This window comes from Larimichthys crocea, chromosome XXII, assembly GCF_000972845.2.
Source record: "Larimichthys crocea isolate SSNF chromosome XXII, L_crocea_2.0, whole genome shotgun sequence".
In the NCBI taxonomy this organism is placed as follows: Eukaryota; Metazoa; Chordata; class Actinopteri; family Sciaenidae; genus Larimichthys; species Larimichthys crocea.
In genome coordinates this window covers 16983480-17004205 of record NC_040032.1, presented here as the reverse complement: position 1 = coordinate 17004205, position 20726 = coordinate 16983480, and the positions used below count along the sequence as shown (strand labels likewise).

Genomic DNA, 20726 nt, shown 5'->3' with positions numbered 1-20726 from the left:
TTTTGCGGCGTAGATTGAGCATCAGAATTCAGTCCATGAATCCACCTGGATGGCCTCAGTTTCAGCAACATTTCAGGCTGACAGTGGAGGGTTTGACTGGTCTGATCATCTGATTGTCTGCCGCAGTGTGACGTTGGGTTGCATGTTGCCACACAAGTTGACTTTGGCTCAACTTCTCCTCCACAGCCAAAATGCACTAACCCGATTCTTATGAATGGTAAAAAACCTGCAGCTTTGAAGGAGTGCCGGACTCCTAACCAAGCATCAAACTTCTCAAACGTCCACTTGAGGCTGGCTCCAGAAGTGAGTCAGTCTCCATAAAGGCCCCATGTTAAAATGTCCAACTGCACAGCAGAAATAAACATGTTTACAGCCTGGTACAAAAAACAATTTTGGTCTCTATAGATGATTTCTTCGTTCATGACAGCTGTACTGAGGGTGAATGTTTATATAACTCACCTGTTCAAATTATAAGGTCCAAATGTATGCATAATTTTACAAAAATTTTACATAATGTAAAAAATTTTTTTTTACATAATGTATATTATAAGCCCTAAATTTATGCATAATTAACAGTGTCTTTACAGATGGACCACAGATGATGGGTGACGTCACCCAGTCTTTGTACTGCCATTGCTCCTTACTCGGCAGATTTCCGACGGCACATGAACGCAGCACCATCAACACAATTACTCCATCTGTGCCGCGGCCCCTTTAAGACGCTCCTGGGTGGAAACGGGGAAGTTTGTAAGTCCAAGAGCCAGTTGGGCTCCGTCCCATTCAGCTTTGCGATCCGCACTTTGTACAAAATATATGACTGAAGGACGTGATTGATATAATATAAACACACTCAGACGTCTGTTAGGCAAAGAATAACACGCCGTAAAGTTGAAGCATCAATGACATGTTATGAAAGGCTAAAAAGGACACAAGGGGGTTGGTGACAGTGTGAAATAATCCGGAATGGGACGCGTCCCCGCAGGGATCCTCGCCGCTCTTCTATGCACGACACAGCAACAAGGAAAAGTAGCAACAAAAAAAAAGAAGAGCAGCAGGAATTGAAGTGCATTACAGTTTAAAACAGCACGTCAGAGAGGAAAAAGAGGCCAAGGAGGAAGTGGATCAAACCGGCCCGGGGCTCGTCTCTGTTCGGGGTTAAGTCCGCAGGCTCCCACGGACCCCACGGATCCAGATCCTGAACCAGATGAGCTGCTATGAGCAGCGTGCGGTAGTCGAGCGTAGGCTGCGTGGCTCTGTAAAACTAATCCACTGGATCTATTGTGTGTGAAAGCCAGAAGGAGAAGATGGGGCATCCTCCCCTGGAGTTTAGCGACTGCTATCTGGACAGTCCGGATTTCAGAGAGACCCTCAAGTGTTATGAAGTGGAGCTGGAGAGGACCAGCAAATTCCTCAAAGAGTTGATCAAAGATGGCAACAGTGTGATCAATGCAATCAAAGGTGAGCATTCATTAAAAAAAATTGTTTTTGCATGTGAATATGGTGGATCAGCATCAGAGGGGCCTTCAGAGGGGCCTTGCAGGATCAGTGTGGGTGGGAGAGGCACAGTCAGGGAGGTGCTAGTGCTCCCCTGGGAGAGTCCACCCTTTGAAAGGGATCTGATGCAGATGTGCAAGGTTTAGGATGTGCAGCTCTTTGTGTTCCCAAACATCTGTCCTCATGTGTGATGTGTCATCTATGTGCTGCTTGGTTGTAGTACTGCACTCTCATAGTGTGGACCAGAGCCAGGGTCAGCAGCACACTGGTGGATGTGTATATTTGGGTCAGTATGGCACTCCATGGAGGGGAGGGTGGGCGTCCAAATAAGCAGTGACAAGCTTTTCACTTCGCATACAGAAGCTGTCATTGTAGGGCAGCAAGGGTCCTTCTGTGTGTTCGCTTCAGGTCACGAGTGCTGTGTTTTTTTTTTTTTTTATACACCAAGATATGTCTTATACATCTCAATGCCTGCTCATGCACTGCAGACACTTTGTAGCTGTAAATGTTGTGGAATGCACTTTGCTCTGCACTAAAAAGCCTCCATAAAAATGCAGGGATCATTTGTTGATGGAAAATAAACATTTGAAAGGATTAAGAAGGGATTTTAAAATGTGATGCCAGATATGTTGGTATTAATCTGACCCGCTGTGTTTGTGTTTTCATAATGAAACCCAGACACAGTCGGTATAAAATATGGCATAGACCACATACTGGCTGCTGCTGTTGTGCTGCTGAGCCCATGCCAAGATATCTTTCTTTTACAAGAGAGAGAAGAAAACACTTACAGTAGTCCTCAGATTCATGAGCAGGATATATAGAAGAATAAATCTGTGTATGTTGCAGTTAGTTGAAGCTGTTTATGAACCATGTCCAAATGATGTTTTCATTCTAGGTTATTCTGTGGCGATACAGAAGTTTTCACAAACACTCAGCGTGTTTCAGTTCGAAGTCATCGGTGACTCTCTGACAGATGATGAGATTAACATCGGTAAGATAACACACACACACACACACATGCTCCTGATCACTTAACACACTTTATGATAACATGAGAGAGCCTTCAATGCCTCAGTCCTGCAGTGCAAATTACAAATATGACATCAGAATAAACTGGAAAAATGTTTTGGCAGTTTCCGCGTATTTCTTCACAACTTAAATATGAGTAACCAGGAGACCAATTGTTTTGGAAACAACAGAAACTTCTTCTTCTTTAATCTGCCTGCTTGCGCTTCCTGCGTGAACGTGAACGTGTGAAATCTTTATTCCGGTCATCATCTTTTTTTTGCGCTTTCCTCCCCCAGCTCAGTCGTTCCAGGAGTTCGCTGGACTCCTGCAGGAAGTGGAGCACGACAGGATGATGTTGGTGGGTTATCAACTTCCTCCATGCTGACCAAGCATCCTATTTGATTACTCATTATTTCTTTTAAACCACATGAACACATCTTGCACTAGTCTGAAGGAAACCACTGGCTCCTTCTGTTACAGAAACTTTCTGTTTGTTATGATGCAAAATGTTTTGTCTCGGTCTGCTCTTAATTGAAATATGTTAGATTATGGCTGTGGCCTTGTAAGTGTTTCCTCAGATCGATTATTTCACTCTCAGTTCTCTTCTTGGTTTTCCTGTTCCCTTTTTCGTAAATGGCACCTTAATGCCTATGCGTTGATGTCTTTTCACCACTTTCGCTGCTTTTTATTTCACACATTGCATCTACATCTCTTACCAAGCCACATAAACTCTGACACAAACTAAGCTTTGTTTCATCCTCTTGCCTTACACTTCAATTAAACCGTGTCTTTAGGCGGAGCAGTTCCTGTTAGACTGGGTTTTCTGGATACGTGTCTTATTTTAAAACTCGAGATCATCTGAGGATCGTGCATGGTGTGCGTGTCTTTTCACGCTCACCCTCAATATGTTCATTTCTAAACTTTATCTCATGCATGTTTATTTGTGCATGTGCATTTTAGAAGTGTCGTCTGCTCCGTGTTTGCAGGTTCAGAACGCCTCCGACCTGCTCATCAAACCGCTGGAGAAGTTCAGAAAGGAGCAAATAGGAGTAACAAAAGTGAGTGTTCACTGAATTCAAGTGCTGCTCAATCGTGTGAACAAAGTGGGAGTCAGATCATTATTTAATTATAACACCTTCATGAGCTTTTGACATAAACAGGATGTTAAACTACTTCCTCAAATCTCTTTCAGTGTGAATGCATGAAACATAATATCTCTTCTTCTTTTGTTTAAAGGAATGCAGTCATGTTGTTTTTTTTAAACTCACCCCACGTGTGCTCCTTTTTAAAGGCATTTGGAAACTCACCTTAATTATTCAGCACGACACCTCTCGGTTTATTTATTAGCCAGCTGATTTCGGTCATTCTTACTGCTTTTTAAATAATGTAAAAAAAACAACAAAAAAACAACACACAAATGATAAAAAACACACACAAATGTTTTACTTGCTCCAGTACCTAAATGAAAACACATCAAACAACTTTTCATTTCAATGTTATTGTGATTTCATTTTCATGATTTGAATCCCCGGACAAGATACAACCTGTTTGTCAGTCATTAGATGTTCTGTAATAATGACATAATCTCTCATTTTCACAATGTCCTGCAGGAAAAGAGAAAGAAGTTTGAGAAAGACAGTGAAAAATATTACTCCCAGGTGGACAAACACCTGAATCTTTCTGCCAAGAAGAAAGAGAGCCAACTTCAAGAGGTGAAGCACAGCAAGCATTCATCAGTCGTGACGTTAAATGTACAAAACGAGAGCCACAAAATAATTTGTTATTATTATTTTCTCTTTTACGACAGGCTGATGAACTCTTAGACAAAGAGCGAGTGAACTTCTATGAATCGTCAGTGGAGTACGTGTACCAGATCCATCAAGTTCAGGACAGAAAAAAGTTCGATGTTGTGGAGCCGGTGAGTGCTGCCTTTTTGCTCTCCCACTCTTCCTGTTTGTAGCCACGTAATGACACAACACACACACACACACTCACAGTCACAGTCACAGTCATGTATTCTTTGCGTCAGCTGTTCCTTTGGCTTTGGCTCTAAGTATGTCGCTCACACTCTGGTCGAACAGGTGCTGGCCTTCCTTCACAGCGTTTTAACACTCAACAACCTGACAGTGGAGATGACTCAGGACTTCATGCCTTACAAGCAGGAACTGCAGCTCAGCTTGCAGAATGTAAGTGGAGTTACCGGTTAAACAAATTATGCCATTAGTGACATTTCATATCCTTTTAGTCCTCCATATTCTAAAGTGCTGTCTGTTTTTTTTCCCCGCCAGACAAGAAACCACTATGAGAGCACTCGGGAGGAAATGGTGGAGCTGATGAAGAGGATGAAACACCCCTCACAGATATATAAAATGCACAGTTTTCTTCCGATGGAGGGTTATCTGTACTGTCAGGAGAAGTGTAAGTGTACTAAATGTTTATACAGGAGCTCAATACATATACAACCCCCTCTTGACAAAGGCTGTCTGGCTTCTTTTGTCCCAACAGGGGCTTTGGGGGTGTCATGGGTCAAATATTATTGCAGGTATCACAAGGAGGGGAGACTGCTGGTCATGGTGCCTTGTGAACAGAAGACGACAACTAAACAGGTGCTTCATAGTAAAGAAATATGCAGTTATTACTACATGTGATACTCCGATATCTATTAGTCGTGACCGCTTTGTCTCTGTCCCCCGCAGGGTCCCACGCAGCTGACGCTGAAATCCTGCATCCGCCGGAAGACCGACTCCATAGATAAGCGCTTTTGCTTCGACGTGGAAATTATCGAGAGGTTAGAGCGCAAAAACATATCTGAGATAACCGTGACATGAGGCGACGAGAAAGCCTTGTGGGATAAACAGGTGAACAGGTGGCTTACAAGGACAGAGTGTGAGGGCTAAATGGACTGTAGCCCAAACAATCCCTAAGCAACAGGCGCACGCTGGAAACAGATGGCAACCCCGGTGATTTCAGGGGGAAGGAACACAACAAGCTCATATTTATATAAGCAGGCCGCTCAGTTCACAAAATGCATTTTAATCGACACTTGAAATCTGTGGAAATACTTGGAGTGTCGACAGGGTGTTTTTAAAGGTTTAAAAGCTGCTTGAATTATGCATTAAGTGCTTAAAAGTGTCTCTGAATGTTGAGCAACTAATTTGTTCCAGCGTTTGAACCGAGCAACAACATAATGAGGAGTTGGCTGGTTGATAAACTGAAGGTGGCAGAGCTGCCGCCCGCCCACCTGACATGCTTTAGGTGCTTGTATTTGACCCTGACTGTTGACCTTCCTGATGCCTGGTGTGCTTACAAGCTCCTCTGCTCGTACTTTCTTGGACAGTGATTGTTTGATTGGCTGTTTTAGGTACTAAACATGCAAGAGCTTCCGATACTTTCTAGTCTCAAGGTGCTTTTACACTACTTATCTCCTCCACCTATTCACACACACATTCATACACTGATGGCATTGGCTGCCATGCAAGCTGCCAACTGCTCACCAGTTTGGGAGCTAATCATTCATACCCATTCACACATCAACGGCACAGCCAGGACACTACAACGTGACAGACTAGAGGTGCCAGGGATCGAACCAATCATCTAATTAGTGGCTGACCCTCTCCACCTCCTGAGCCCCAGCCTATATAGTTGGCCTATGCCTCATCATTTAATTCATTTATGCAGAGAAAACTGAATTAAATTGTTGTTTTTAAAGTTTAGATGATTATTTAGGATCTAAAGTTTAAATAAATGTGACAGAATAAGGGCACAGTGAAGACCTGAACACATTCTCATAGAATAATGAGCAGAAATCTGTCAAAAAAGAAGCCAATTTAGTATGTATGGTTGTTAAATATAATAAAAATACATAATACAGAAAGAGAATTGTATATAAGGTTACTAAAAATATCAGAAAAACTCATCTCTGATAACATTATGATTGGAAATAATCTTAAATCTGTCCAAATCGCTTGTTTGACAAACGTCCTGCAGTTAATGCATTGGGTTAATTGCGCAGTTTATCAGTTTTCAACAGTGTTCTGTTATTGTTGTGTCCTAAATATAAAATGAAATATCCATAAAATGTCACCTAATCCATTAACTCAATGATAGAAAAGGTTTTGAACTGCTATTTTTACGCCAAACATGGCTCCCGTAGATAGCAGGGATCTCTGTTTTAGCTGTTAAAGCTAACAGAAAAGTTATTTTCTGTGAGTTTTCAAAGGTTTTCATAGTTAGTTGATGAGTGCAGTTGGCACAAAGATCTTTAAAACTCGTAGCACAGTTGCCACAGTTAACAATTGATTCAGGAGCCTGTGAGCTGCAAAATCTGGCACCAGATTTTGTTTCTATCTGCAGGAGACAGATTGCAACAATCGCATTTCATCATCTCTTCGTGCTTGTCTTGTTCATCTCCATTCATATGTCCCGTCATCACCACACGGGATTAAATCAGATACTTCAAAGATGTTCAAAGTCCTTCTTCTTGTTATTTTGTCCACCCTGTTCTGCTTGAAAAGTTTGTCCGATCAGTTACAGGAGAGTTTAAATAAGAAGCTAAATGTTTCACAGTGGTTGGATACTGCAGCACCTTTAATATTGTGTTACTGAATAATGTGAATCAAACATTTACCTTTTTTAATTGTGTTTGTTACTGTTCCCATAGAAACACGCCCGTCACCTTTCAGGCTCTTTCGGAGGGAGACAGGAAGTTGTGGATGGAGGCCATGGACGGAAAAGAGCCTGTGAGTTTATTTCTCATCTCAACTCACTGAGGATTGTTCTCCTGAAGAGAATTAAATACCTCTCACTATAACGTTATATAAAGTCCTCGATCTTCTTCTTCTTCTTCCTCTGCCCTTCTCCTCCTCCTCCTCCTCCGCTTCCTTCAATTTGGGGTTAGCTGCTGGAGGAGGGGTTAACGTGGCCACTATGCTGACACATCAAACTCTTAATGTCAGCTTCCATTTCCAACATAAAGCCAGTTTTTTCTTTTATAATAAAATCTCCTTACATGTTGGCAGCTAGTTAACATAGTTAACTTTCTTCTGGGAAGAAGCTTCACCTATGAAGATTAATATCTTTTTAGGAAATCTGTCTTTTTTTTTCTAACGACATCTATAGTCTTAGGCCCACGACAGCTCTTATTAAACACTTGTTAAGCACTGCAGGATGTAGACTGCGAGTGATCTCATTATGGCTCTTGTGCGAGGGATAGTATGAAGCTTGTTAGGCACATTGTGCATCAGTGTGCGACTACATTATGGCTTCTGATTAGTCTCAATAGTCTCTTACAACAGGGCTGAGTTCACACCATTAGTCATTTCTCTTTTTTTTGCTATTATAATCATGTATAGGTGTTAATGGAAACCTCCCTGCTTCCTCTAACAAAGACCTCCCTGCTCCCTGCTGATGAAATACTGCCCCACTAGCAAAATTTGGAAAAAAGGCATTAGTAATTAATAATTCCTCCTTTTGGTTTGATGGTTCGTTTTTAGATCTCCCTCACATCAGATGCTTTAGGTTGATGTCGTGTGAGTTGTGGACAAAAACCATTAAACCGTCACTACAGAGGAAGTGAAAATAACAGAAGGCATACTTTTCTGTACCCTCTTTATGTGCAACTTCCCTAATGACTTCTGTATATTGTGAACATTTCACAAGAGCTTCTCCATCCACAAATCTGCTCAAATATTCTCAAGCAAAAATCCACTGAACTGCACAGCTGTCCAGTGTGCATAAAATTTCTGGACCAGGGTCAGCTCTGTGGTCCCTGAATGCCCTTTTAGCTGTTTGAACAGCTGAAATATAAGATCCGCTTCTTCCTCTCACTCATATTTGTTGCAACACGTCTTGTTCATACTGTCACGTGTTTCAACTGAAGGATGTTTGTGCACATACCGCATCTTTTGAAACTTCCTCCTGCTGCTTTTAATGTTTGTGTCTTAAGGCCGGAGCTTGAATTGGTAATGGACAGAGTTAATGTAGCACTCATCAAACGCTTAATAACTCCAGATCTGAAACTGTTAGCTCTGTTTTTTATAAAAGTTAAATAATTTTTCTATCAAAAAGTGACAAATATTCACCAGTTCCAGCATCTCACATGCATTTTGGCTTTAATTTCAAAGGTTTTGTGCCTGTGATAAATACCCACAGGAGCTCTGGAAGCAAAACACAGACTGACACCTCTGACAATCTCTACAGGTGACGGGCCAGCTGGTCCATTCCAGTCCATAACTCTCTGTTTGGGCACGTTTGTTAAATCTCTAAACCAAGACGTGGTTGACATGCGTTTATTTGCCAAAATGACAAATGTAATGTACCTCAAAGCCTCTTTTTGTACACTTCCCACCGTGATATTTGGTATTAAAGTGGAAAAAAGAGAGAAAACCACTCATATGTCCACTCGTTTGTCTACAAACTCGCCAAGCCACTGCACATTTGTCTGTTTTTATGTTTAGCCACTGAAATGTCTTTCAGCTACTGGAAATGGGCTTTGTGTGTAATTCTTTTCCCTGATGGTAACTTCATTATGTTTGCGTCCATAGATCAGATTTCTCAGATTTTAATGTAAAAAAGAAAAAAAAGCATCAATATTTAAGTCAAAACAAAGCAGAGAGTAAAACAGCAGCCAGTCTGTTCTCAGGTGTAAATCAATAACAGACCATGGAGGCAATATTTCACACTTCAGCAGCCTGTGCCAACAAACACTCTCCCTGCTGAGGAGTCCTTGAACAGGGCTGTACTGTCTCCAGCTGCTCCCTGGCTGGCCCTGACCTCCAACATCCATCTGTGGGGAGGGCAACAGAGTGAATATAAATAAAATAATAATAATAATTCTGATATAAAAAAACCAAAAAAAAACACATCTGACTCTGCCTGTAGTGAAGTACTGCTTTTAATATTTAAAAGTGAATTCTTTCATTTGTTTGCTTGTTTTCAATTCAGGAATTCTCCTTTTCCACCAGTTAACAAGACAAACATCTTCTCTTTGTCCTTTTTTTTAAAATTTCTCTCTCTGTGTTTTCATTATTTTATTTATCATTATTTTCATGTAATTTAAAGCTGCTCACAGGTTGGAAAATAAAGGGGAAAATTGTGCCTGAGGTCTTTTAAATTAAATTATCTCGGAAGCTATCACTCGTTGGTGTCAGTGGAGTAGTTTTATGTCGTCCTGCCATCATCACATGTTGTTTTTTCCCCGCATATTCAGTTTTTCAGCAACTCATTAATCATGGTGAAATAATAAGGCCGGTCCTGGATTTTTCCATAATTTTTTTTTTTCTTCCATTTCAGATCTATCATTCCCCAATTCACAAGCAAGCTGAAAGTAAGTCACCATTACCCTTAAAGTCTTAACTTATCCCTGGATGCATCATCTAAAAATGATTGATCATTTTTTCCATCTTCTTTTGCTCCCACAGTGGAATTGAACGAAATTGGATTCAAGTTTGTGCGAAAGTGCATCAACTATATTGAAACAAAAGGTAAAAAAAAAGAAGAAAAAAAAAAAGAGGTTCTCATTAGAGCTTTATCCCAGCTGTCTTTTTAGATCTGTCAGATGCCCTGAGGGGGGCGTAGTTGAGTCATAGGTTAGGTGTTGATGCCACGCCTGCAGGCTGCTCTTGGAGGGGAAAAAAACTCCTTTATTACAATTTATTACAATACTGTCAGATTGTTCAGGCCTTTTAATTATCACATCTTTATCACACACTATTAAGGTCTGCCTGTCTGATTTTTTTTTTCTTTAAAAAAAAAATGATTTTGGAATCTTTTATAAAAACCTTCTCTCTGCTGAAACTTTAAAACCTCAAACCTGAAGTCAGATGCTACTTTTGCAGTCACAATGCGAGTGACTCATCATGCAAGAATGGGATTAAACACTATATTCCATATGCATGTAATTTGACTCGTGATCTGGGCATAGTGCGCAGAGTGGCTCAGTGAAAACGTTCATGATCAGGCAAAAACATCTGTATCTTCATTCTGGATCCTGCAGGCTCTGTGCATTTCCACTGGTCTGTGTTTGTCCAGCTCACACTCCCCCTTTTTTCTCCTCTTTCCAGGAGTCACACAAGAAGGAGTGTACAGAACAGTTGGCAGCAACATTCAAGTGCAGAAGCTTTTAAATGCCTTCTTTGGTAAGGAAATAAGCCTGTGAACATGTTCAACATCTGTCCATTTACTGCATTTCTTCACTTACTGTACAGCATAACTGCACAAAAGCTGCGCTTAGTTGTGTGGATGAGTGACGAGGAAATATCAGCAGGTTGCTGACTCGCGATGCTTCTTCTCTGGATGCCTCAAAGCCTCTTTAAATTGTATTTTTACACAAATAACCTGCATTATCTGAAAGCTTATAATGACAAACCCCTAGAGACTTACCATCAGGCTCTTAACTGAGCTTTAAAAACATTGCTCTGATTTTCCAGTTAACGTGGTTATGTTGCGGAAAAAGCTCCTAAAAACTTGTCGTACACGACCAACTAAGCAGCAAACAGACAAACAAAGTTAGAGATTAGTTAGCTTATGAATGTAGTGGAGCGTTTAGCAGCTGAAGAGGGCGATATTTCCCTCAGGAGTCGGTGGAGACCAAAAACAGAGTTGAAAGCTGATGATAGGTCAGTAATTTTATATTGACCCAAATTGTAGCCAAAAGTTTTGAGAATTGAAAAATGAAACTTCAAAACTGGAAGTTAAGTTTTGATCTTGAACTTTCAAAATAAAAATAAGATGTTAGAAGTAGTATAGATTTATTTTTATTTTTCACATTCACATATTTTTGATATTTGGGGTTTCATTTTTAGATTTTTCAGGTATACTGTCAAATGTGTGAATATGGTGTATAGAAAGTGTTGAGTCATACTTCTCACTGTCAGGAGGTAGAGCTGGTTGTCTATTAATCCGATGATCAGAGGTTCGATTCCAGCTCCTCCAGTATGCATGTTGAAGTGTCCTTAAGCAAGATACTGAAGCCCAAATTGCTCGGTGTATGAATGGTTAGCTCCCCAACAACTGATGATGAGTTGGCATCTTGCATGGAAGCCAGTGCCATCAGTGTATGAATCAGATATGTAGTTGGCCTTGAGTGGTCAGAAGACTAGAAAAGCGCTATATAAGTACAGTCTGTTTACCTACAATCCAGGCGGACACTGGACAAGAGGCTGGACGAGTCAACAGTTCATTACAGGGCGGACACACAGACAAACACTGTTAAAATATGACTATTATTCATTATCACTATGAAAAAGAAAGCCAACATGATATCATGAAATATTTTCTGCTGGTTTGTTTTGATCGTAGATCCGACAAACCCGGGAGATGTGGACCTTCACAGCAGCGACTGGGACGTGAAAACCATCACGAGTGCATTGAAGTTTTATCTACGGTACGTTTGTGTGAGAGCAGGAAAACATTGAATTATACTTTAAGATATATGAATGTTACACACTGAAACTGCTGAAATCTGAATGTATGTATCTTAAATCCAGACATCTTTTTCTTACACCGATGTCTGTGTTTCCCTGCAGGAGCTTGTCTGAACCTCTGATGACCTACGGTCTACACAGAGACCTCATGTGTGCTGCAAGTAAGACGTGTTTTGTAAAATATCGAGCTAAGATAAGGGAGTTTTTTTTTTTGTGTGTGTCTGTGTTGTTGGATCTAGACCAACCAAATAAGTACAAAGTACAAAGTAAACCAAATAAGTTACCTGCATTAAATCCCAGATACAAAATAGGTATTTGCACATCAACAGTCTGTAGGCTGAAGATTCAACAGTATAAACAGTTTCACTATGAAAATCATTAGAAGAAATGTGAGCTCCCTGTTTATTTTCATCTGTCACATGTCACCATAAAACAGACAAGACATCGAGTTTTAATAGCATCATCAACCTCATTCTGTCATGATGTTACAGTGAGACAACCTGTGCCTTCAGTTTCCTGGAAATGTCACAACTTTCATTAGTCTCACACCGTTGCAGTGTGGCTCATATCATGAACTGTTCGGTAACTTTTTGTTGTCTTTGCACCACAGAGTCGGATAGTCTCGACTCTCGACTGAGTGAAATTCATTCACTCACCTACAAACTACCAGAGAAGAATCGAGAGATGTTGGAGATGCTTATTAAACACCTGGTCAAGTACGTACTATGTTGTGATTTATCCCAGGGGACCTTTTACTCTCCTTCTGTTGTTGTGTCCAAGTTTAGTTACATCTTATTGAACCCGACCTGACGTCTGTTCACAGCGTGTGCAGTCACAGTGAAGACAACCTAATGACGCCTTCAAACATGGCTGTTATCTTTGGACCCACGCTGATGAGGGCAAAGGAGGAGACCGTGGCGGCGATGTTGGATATCAAGTTCCAAAATATCGTCGTGGAGATTCTGATTGAGGACTACAAAAAGGTGCGACTTCAGGTTTCAGAGGACGGAGCTTTTTTTGTCTGTTCTCAAGCAAAAAATAAAACGGTAGTACACTGTCTTGCAGTTAGGTGAAATGTTTGATACCACTCTGATGCTATGAAGCTACCGCCAGCTTAGCTTAGCATAAAGACTGAAAACAGGTGGAAACAGTTAGCCCGGCTCTGTCTAAAAGTAACAAAAACCACCTTCCAGCATTTCTAAAGCTCAATAATTAACTTTATTTTTTCTTTCTTTGTACAAAAAACTCAATAATTAACTTTATTTTTTCTTTCTTTGTACAAAAAACAACAACAGGGAGTTGTTTTTGTCCAGTATCACTTGCCAGGCAACCAAGCGGAGCCCCAGCCAAGGAAACAGTCCAACACATTTGGTCGAATTTACAGCGATACCTTTGGACCATAGACAGTATAAAGAATGGACGTTGTGTTCGTGGCGTCACCTTCAGGTTTCTTAAGACCCTTGTGTGGTGGCTCTGTAGCCATTAAAGGAACTGCAGTTTCTGGCACTCCCACACTGGCTTCACTTCACAGTCACGGAGGTCGCCGCTTGTTTCGGACAGAGCCAGGCTAGCTGTTTTCACGTCTTTATGCTAAGCTAAGCTATCCTCCTGCTGGCTGTAGCTTCAGACTTGGCGTACAGACAAGTGAGAGGTGTCAAATCTTCTCATCTAAGTTGTGATAAGAAGGATAATTCAAGTGTATTTCCCAAAATGTTGACCTTTTTAATTAGGTCACATGTTTGGTGTTTGTACTGTAGCAGTAATTCATCTTTTTTCTGCTCTTTCTCATCATGTGATTCTATCAAATATCCAGGCTGCTGAATCAAAGTGTACCATAACCTGTATTTATTTTTTGGTGTGTGTGTGTTCACAGATCTTCAGTTATATGCCAGAGGACAGCACCGCCCCGCCCGTCCCTCCTCCGCGAATCACCCCGAGAAAGCGGCAACCGATCACAATCTCCAAGCGACCACCTCGTGTTTATCATGCTCTTAGTCACGACCACTTTCAGCACGCAGAGAGTAATTATTAGCTTCCCTTGGCCTGATTGTCATCGTCATCCACATCATTATCCCATCCTGTCTGTGCTGAATGTACAGTAGATTATTGTTGATTGATGATTCATGCTTAATGATTTGTACCAAACACACCTGCAGGGTCATTTCTTAAAAATGTCATTGTCGATTATATCATTACATTTTTCTAAAAATTGAGTCATTCGTTTGTTTCTCAAATCAAAATCTATTCATTGTCTTACTTTATTCTTTATCATCTTTTATTGTTGGTAGGAAATTCTACTGGTGTGGTTTTTTTTCAAGGACAAATAAACGTATCTTCTCTCCATTTTTTCCATCTCACATTAGTCTTTTTTTTTCAAATGCCTCTGGCTAAGTCGTGTAATTTTCTGTCTGTTTTAAACTCCTCGTTAAATGGGTGTGTCTTCATTCTTTTATACACTATGGCAGAGAAATTTAAGGCACCTGCTGCTTGTCCTCCCTGTGTTGTCAGATATTTTAACCTACTACCTCTTTATAGCCGACTGTCTGAATTCAAGCAAGTCTTGAGGTGTCAGTTGACTGAGGACTTGAGTTGCTGTACCCACATCTTTGTAGCTGTCAAGTTCCTTCCAAGTAGCCCTTTGCATTAACCGCTGTGTTTTTTCTTGATAACAGATGGCCAGAATGAGAGCTCTGTGCTGGACGGGGAAGCCTCAGCGAGCCCGATACCTCTGCAGAGGTCAAAACCTGTAAGCTCCGCTCCACTCGTTCCACGAGAACCTCCTCCGAGACACGCATTATTGCCCAGACCAATCAACCGCCATTTAGAGTCTGACAAGATAGACGATACGAGGCAAAGGCCAGATTCTTCTTCAGCAGCAAACGGCGAGTCTGGAATCTACGTGAGCCGAGTGCCTTCCTTCCAGAGCAGAAAACCACCTCCTAAGGTCACATCAGCCAACAGAGAAGGTGCGATGAACCCTCCTTAAACTCTACTGTAACTAAAAAAACACTTGCAGGTTTTAAAAAGTGAGGACCAAAGGGGATGTAGTGTAATGTGAAAAGCAAAGTTTTTATGTTTTGATCAGGTGTGTGTGGGGAAAAACAAAACGTCAGCCAACTCCTAAGACCCTCATCTGCAAAATCATTCTTGTTCCTGTTGATTTGTTGTTTTTTATCGTTGTGTTGTTTGTTATTGGAGTAGAGGTAATCATGGTGCCAGCTGCTGTATCCTTGTTTTTAGCTGCTTTAACTAATCTGTAATTGGTTTTCCACCATTTCATTGTTTTAGGACTAGTTATACAGTAACTGTAAAAATAGGTAATTATTGGGAAAACAAATGAGTGTTATGTAAGTTTTTCTGGTGGATGATGAAGCAGTCACTGTTAAGTGTGTGGCTGCAAACAGAAAATCTTTGCTGATTTGTAGTTTTTTTTAATTGCATTATTTTTCCAAAGAACATCTGTAAGTCGGCTTTAACTCTCAGCATGCTGTTGTTTTGTTATTATGACATAAAATCCGTATTTTATTGAATGTTAAAAACCTGTTTCCCAACCTCTGGAGGCATCGTAGCTAATTTTATTGCTGTTCGTTCTCATACATTCATTTACATTTAGTATTGTTTTTGTTTTTCAGGAGATTCTGATGGTCTGACCAGAACAAAGTCGGCAGAAAAACATGCCATTTGTAGACCTCCAGTCAGGCCTCCTGAGCCCCCCTCCAGGTTTCCGGGTTCACAAAAGACCCCGAGTGCCGTCTCCTCCAGTGCAGCCAGCAGCGAGAGCTCGGCCACATCCTAGTAAGTGAGATACCAAAGTCTGATGACATCTTTTTATTGATACTTTTAGATAAATAATAACAGAGCAGTGAAGCTCGAATTGAACCTTGAAATGTGGCCAGAGCAGAATGAGCAGTCTTCAAAGCATTGATAACTTTTATGATCAGAAAGATTGGACATGTTATCAGGGGTCACAATTTGACATGAACACATTGAAACCTCAGATCCAGCCAATTAACACTGTGCTGATTACAAAAGCTAAGAGCAGCCGAGGTCTCTTATCTTTTTAGATTCCTTTTTAGAGTAAAAAGGTTAAAATCAATGGTATTATTTAGAAAACATATAATCGTTGATTATGAGTGCTCAAAGATGTGTGTTTACAGATGTGTTTATTTAGTAAAATACTAAATAAACACACATCTGTGACTGCCTTACATCACTTTATTCTGCGCCAAACAAATTCCTACAAAATGTTGTAAATTTCGATCTACTGGGTGGGCTAAGCAGGGATGAGTGGCTGAAAGAAATGGACAGGATGGAGCAGGAAGCTGAAAAAGAAATTGAGAAATTGAAAAGCTGGAAAAGTTGAGAAACAAAGTTGAGACCATTAAACATGCATGCAAACACCCACAAATATGCCAGGGAAAGAAACAAAGAGACCCTTCGAGGATTTCTGTTCAGTCAGGAAACCCTGTGTTTTTAGAGAAGCACCTCTTGTTTCCATACATTCTTTTATCTCCATCCAAAGCACACAAACTACAACACTCTATGTTAACATTGTAACTTTAGCTAGTTTGCGGTCTAAAATTGTGATGATCATACAATTGGGTCAGAGCATCTCTGAAACTGCAGCTCTCTTGGGGTGTTCCCGGTCTGCAGCAGTCAGTACCTATCAAAAGTGGTCCAAGAGAGGAAAAGCAATGAACCGACAACAGGGTCATAGACGGCCAAGGCTCATTGATGCATGTGAGGAGTGATGGCTGGCTTGTACCTTTTTTAAAGTGAACAGTATTCCCCGATGGCAGTGACCACATTCAGATGGATAACGCTTCCTGCCACAAAGCAAAATAGTTCAGGAATGGTTTGAGGAACACAATAACGAGTTCAAGGTGTTTGATTTGGCCTCCAAAGTTCCCAGATCTCAGTCCAATCGAGCATCTGTGGGATGTGCTGGACAAACAAGTCCAATCCAAGGAGGCTTCAGCTCACAATTTACAGGACCTTAAGGATCTGCTGCTAACGTATTTGTGCCAGATACCACAGCACAACTTCAGAGGTGTAGTGGAGTCCGTGCCTCAACAGGTCAGGGCTGATTTGGCGACAAAAGGGGAACCTACACAATATTACGCAGGTGGTCATAATGTTATAGCTGATTGATTTATGGATTTTATGAAACCTTGCAAGATATATAAAGTATAGTAACCATTTTCTAAAAGTAATAACCCAAACGAGGCTGTGATAAACACGCCTAACAACGCCTCTTAGCTGTTCTAATATGTAAATGTAAACCGCAGCCTCTTGGGACTTATTGTTTAAATTAACAATAGACTACTTGTATGTGAAGGAGGTCACTTGTAGTAATGAACCCACAGAGATCCTGATTGTGCAGTTCTTCTCTGATGAAACATGTCAACATATCTGCCTTTTTTAAAAAGGTCTATAGAAAACTAATAAAACACACATGTAGCACCCAAATATTAGTGGAAGAACTAAAGAGAGTGGAGTATAAAAAGTATAATCTACCATGCAGTAGTAATGATAATGTTAATGAAGAATATACCAACATGTGAGTTTCCTTCTTTCTCTGCAGTGTTGCCTCTAAAACAAAGTTTTTTGAGAATGCCTCCAGGCAAGTTGTCAGGTAAGTAAAAGCGATTTTAAAGTTAATAAAACCACAACAGGAAAACTATTATTTGTAAGTCAGTAACTGAATACGCACACACACAAAGTTGTTGTGCTTGCTTCTATTCTTACATTAGACCGTTCCCGTTTTGGCGCCTTTTTGAACTCCTACTCATGATTGATAATAATTAAGAAGGTGGAAACACACACATCTTTTTCAACTTAGATGGCTCACATTAAGGAACTCACTGTAAATGAGGAATGCCTGTGAGTGGGAAGAGTTTGTTGGAGTTTTATGAAAGAGAGTTTATCTCTTTCTTATCTCCTCTATCAGTGTTTGGCACAGTCTACATTAATATGTCCAAAAGGGAGGGCGTGTGATAACAATGGAAGGGCAAGAGTCTGACGAGTTGTTAAAATAATGTGTTATATAAATATGGTGATTGGATTACGATCCAACATCTAGGTCAGACCGGAATGAAGTCGCACATTTACTCATCATGTCACTAAAATAACCCACAGAATCCAAAAAGTTTTCACAGAAATATAATTTATCTTTATGGATTATATTGATGCCGAATTGACAAAGAACACTAGGTAACTGTTAAGTAGTAACTGTTAATGGTTGTGTGTTGATTAACTAATGGTGGCTGATCAGGTTTTATATACAGAAAATTGTTGTGTGTGTTCTTAAACCATTCGAAGAAATACGTTCATCTTTGTTACAATCCAACAGATGACAAACATTAATGTAACGCTAATAGAACACCTGGAGTGATATATGTAGTTAAAAGTCTCAGTGCTGTTGGAACGATCAGTCCACTCAGGTTACTTGGCCGGGACTAACTGTTGTATAAAAGTTTATATCACATAGTCTGACACAGACTCACCCAGTGTGAGATGCAATGACGCAGCAAGATTGGTGTTATCACACATTGTGTGATATTTAATTCACCTGTTTGTTTGTTTTTTTCTCTTCTAATTTAGTCCTCCGACCTCTCCGTCACCATCAGCAGGGACAAATGTGAAAAAAGAGGTGAGATTTACTGTAATTCTTACAGTTCATTTTACAGAGTGTACTGTACCTGTTTGATGAACTCTCTTTGTGTGTTTGTTTGTTTTTTTGTTAGTTTCCTCAGAATTAAAGTAAAGGAGGGACACGTCATGTGACCACTACATGTGCATCAAGCTGGAGGGAATTAGCTCAGTCGCTCTTGATCTTATCGGACTGACTGAAGAAATGGCTCTCCGAAGAACTGAATGGATGTTTGAATCCATTTGATTTTTTAATAGTAAGAGTGGTGTTGTGTAAAGCAGCACGGTAGCAAACTGACTTTTGATTGAGCTTGCAAAGTATTTCGGCTCACTGTTGGATCTTTATTCCAAAGTTAGATGGAGTAACAGCCCTTGTCTCACACCAGTTGACGATATCGAGTAATTTAGCGGTGGTAAAAAGTTCAAATGGATAGTTTTATTGGAGCAAACTAACTGCTTAACCAGTTGTAACAGCTTACCCCTTGTCTGCACTCTTAATGCTTGTTTTAGCATTTTAAAATGGATCTCCCAAAGAAGACTGATTAAAATGTACTTAATTTGAGAGCATTAGTCTTAATATTAATCTCTAGATTTTATAAAATGGACCATGCTAAATGAAGCAAATTCATTTTAAGTAATTATTTCTGTGTAAGCTATTTTGGTTACCTCATTTAAAAAGAACATTTTGAGTTATGTATTTCCATCGTCACACAACGTGTTATTCAGAGCAGAAGTCACTTTTTACGAGGCATTACAAAAAGTATTGTGCTATAAAGCTTGTGTTCAAGTCAGTGTAGTTTAAATTTACAGTAGGAAAAGTTTTAATAAGGAATTATTAAAACTGATTCACCAGTGTCCATTCCCAAACGTCTGACCTCGGAGCAGGTGGGTCAAGTTGCACAGGAGTCCTTGAAGTAGGGCTGTCATGATACCAGATTTTTACTATACGATTAATGTGGCTAAAATAATTCAAAATAACGATATAATTTTTTAAATTAAAGCTACAAGTCAAATTCATCGTGTTCTGTCTCTATCGTGGCACATTAATTCACTCAACTTTCAAGTGGATTAACTGCATTAAAAAGTGTTAAACACAAAGTGAGAATGGAACAAAACAAATGGTTTATTTACACAATATTAAGTGTATTATTAACACAATATCAATATTTCATTTTTAAATGTCACAATTGTCGTCAGTATCTGTATATCACGACAACCCCTGCCTCGAAGTTTACCTGAATTTGTTCGCACCCGATTGTTACCATGTGTGAAAAATAACACTCCAGTGTTGGGTTTTTTATGTCTTTGTTCTTAAATTGTTTATTATGTTCATTTTACACTCCTTTTTTTTGTTTCATTTTTTAATAACCCAACTTGAAAATTCAAGTTGTTGTCTAGTTGGGTTAAACAAAAAAAGAGAAATAAAACATGAAGAGTTCTCAACATGACTCATGAGAAGCTGTGTGTCACTTTTGTGTCTTTTGTGTTGTTGTTGTTTTTGTTTTTTTTTAATCATAAGTAACAATTGCAAGTAACAGTTTCCTCGAAAGATCTCTCACTCCCTAATGTGAGGTTAACAGGTCTGTAATATAACTTGGCGTCACATCCATCTAAGCTCGAGATCACTCGTGAAACAGACAGTAGATATACAGATGGGTACTTTTGGTTCAGAAGAATTGCGCTATTATACAACCGTTCAAAAGTTTAGACTCACCTGTCATATAAGCTTTTGTATTGTACATGAAGACAAGACTGACAACTGAAACGGGACAAAAATACCTCTGAGCAACAGTGAAATAAGACCATAAGAAATGATGCGATCAAGTCGTTGGTTAAATAATCTCGAAGTTTAGCATAGAAGTCTGTGCAGATTTAAATAAGAAGAGCTTCCTGTGTCGGTGTGCTCAGTTATGTCTCTAACAGGCTGGAATCAACAGACGTTCAAAGCTTTTCTTAAAACTACAGCAAATTAAGTGTTGGTTGGCTCAGTTGGTGGAGCGTCTGCCCCATGTACAAAGGCTCAGTCCTTGCCACAGTGGCCCACGGTTCAGGTCCGACCTGCGGCCCTTTGTTCCCCATAGCTCCCCACATTCCTGTCACACTACAGATGTCTCTATCAAATAAAAAGCTTCAGAATATCTTTAAAAAAAC

The 20726-nt window shown here is 40.0% G+C and overlaps 1 protein-coding gene across 1 annotated transcript; it reads left to right on the top strand.

The window, feature by feature from the left end:
- The first annotated feature begins 625 nt into the window (after positions 1-625).
- Positions 626-20033, top strand: ophn1 (oligophrenin 1). The gene is made up of 24 exons (XM_010749956.3): positions 626-1458; positions 2390-2485; positions 2799-2860; positions 3489-3560; positions 4113-4214; positions 4310-4420; positions 4584-4688; positions 4791-4920; positions 5008-5108; positions 5199-5290; positions 7163-7241; positions 9793-9826; positions 9921-9983; positions 10563-10637; positions 11800-11884; positions 12027-12085; positions 12535-12640; positions 12748-12907; positions 13798-13945; positions 14597-14890; positions 15557-15719; positions 17509-17559; positions 18528-18576; positions 18671-20033. Exons 1-24 carry the CDS (start codon positions 1305-1307, stop codon positions 18683-18685), a joined length of 2406 nt encoding a protein of 801 aa, XP_010748258.1. The 5' UTR covers positions 626-1304; the 3' UTR covers positions 18686-20033.
- The last annotated feature ends 693 nt before the right edge of the window (positions 20034-20726 follow it).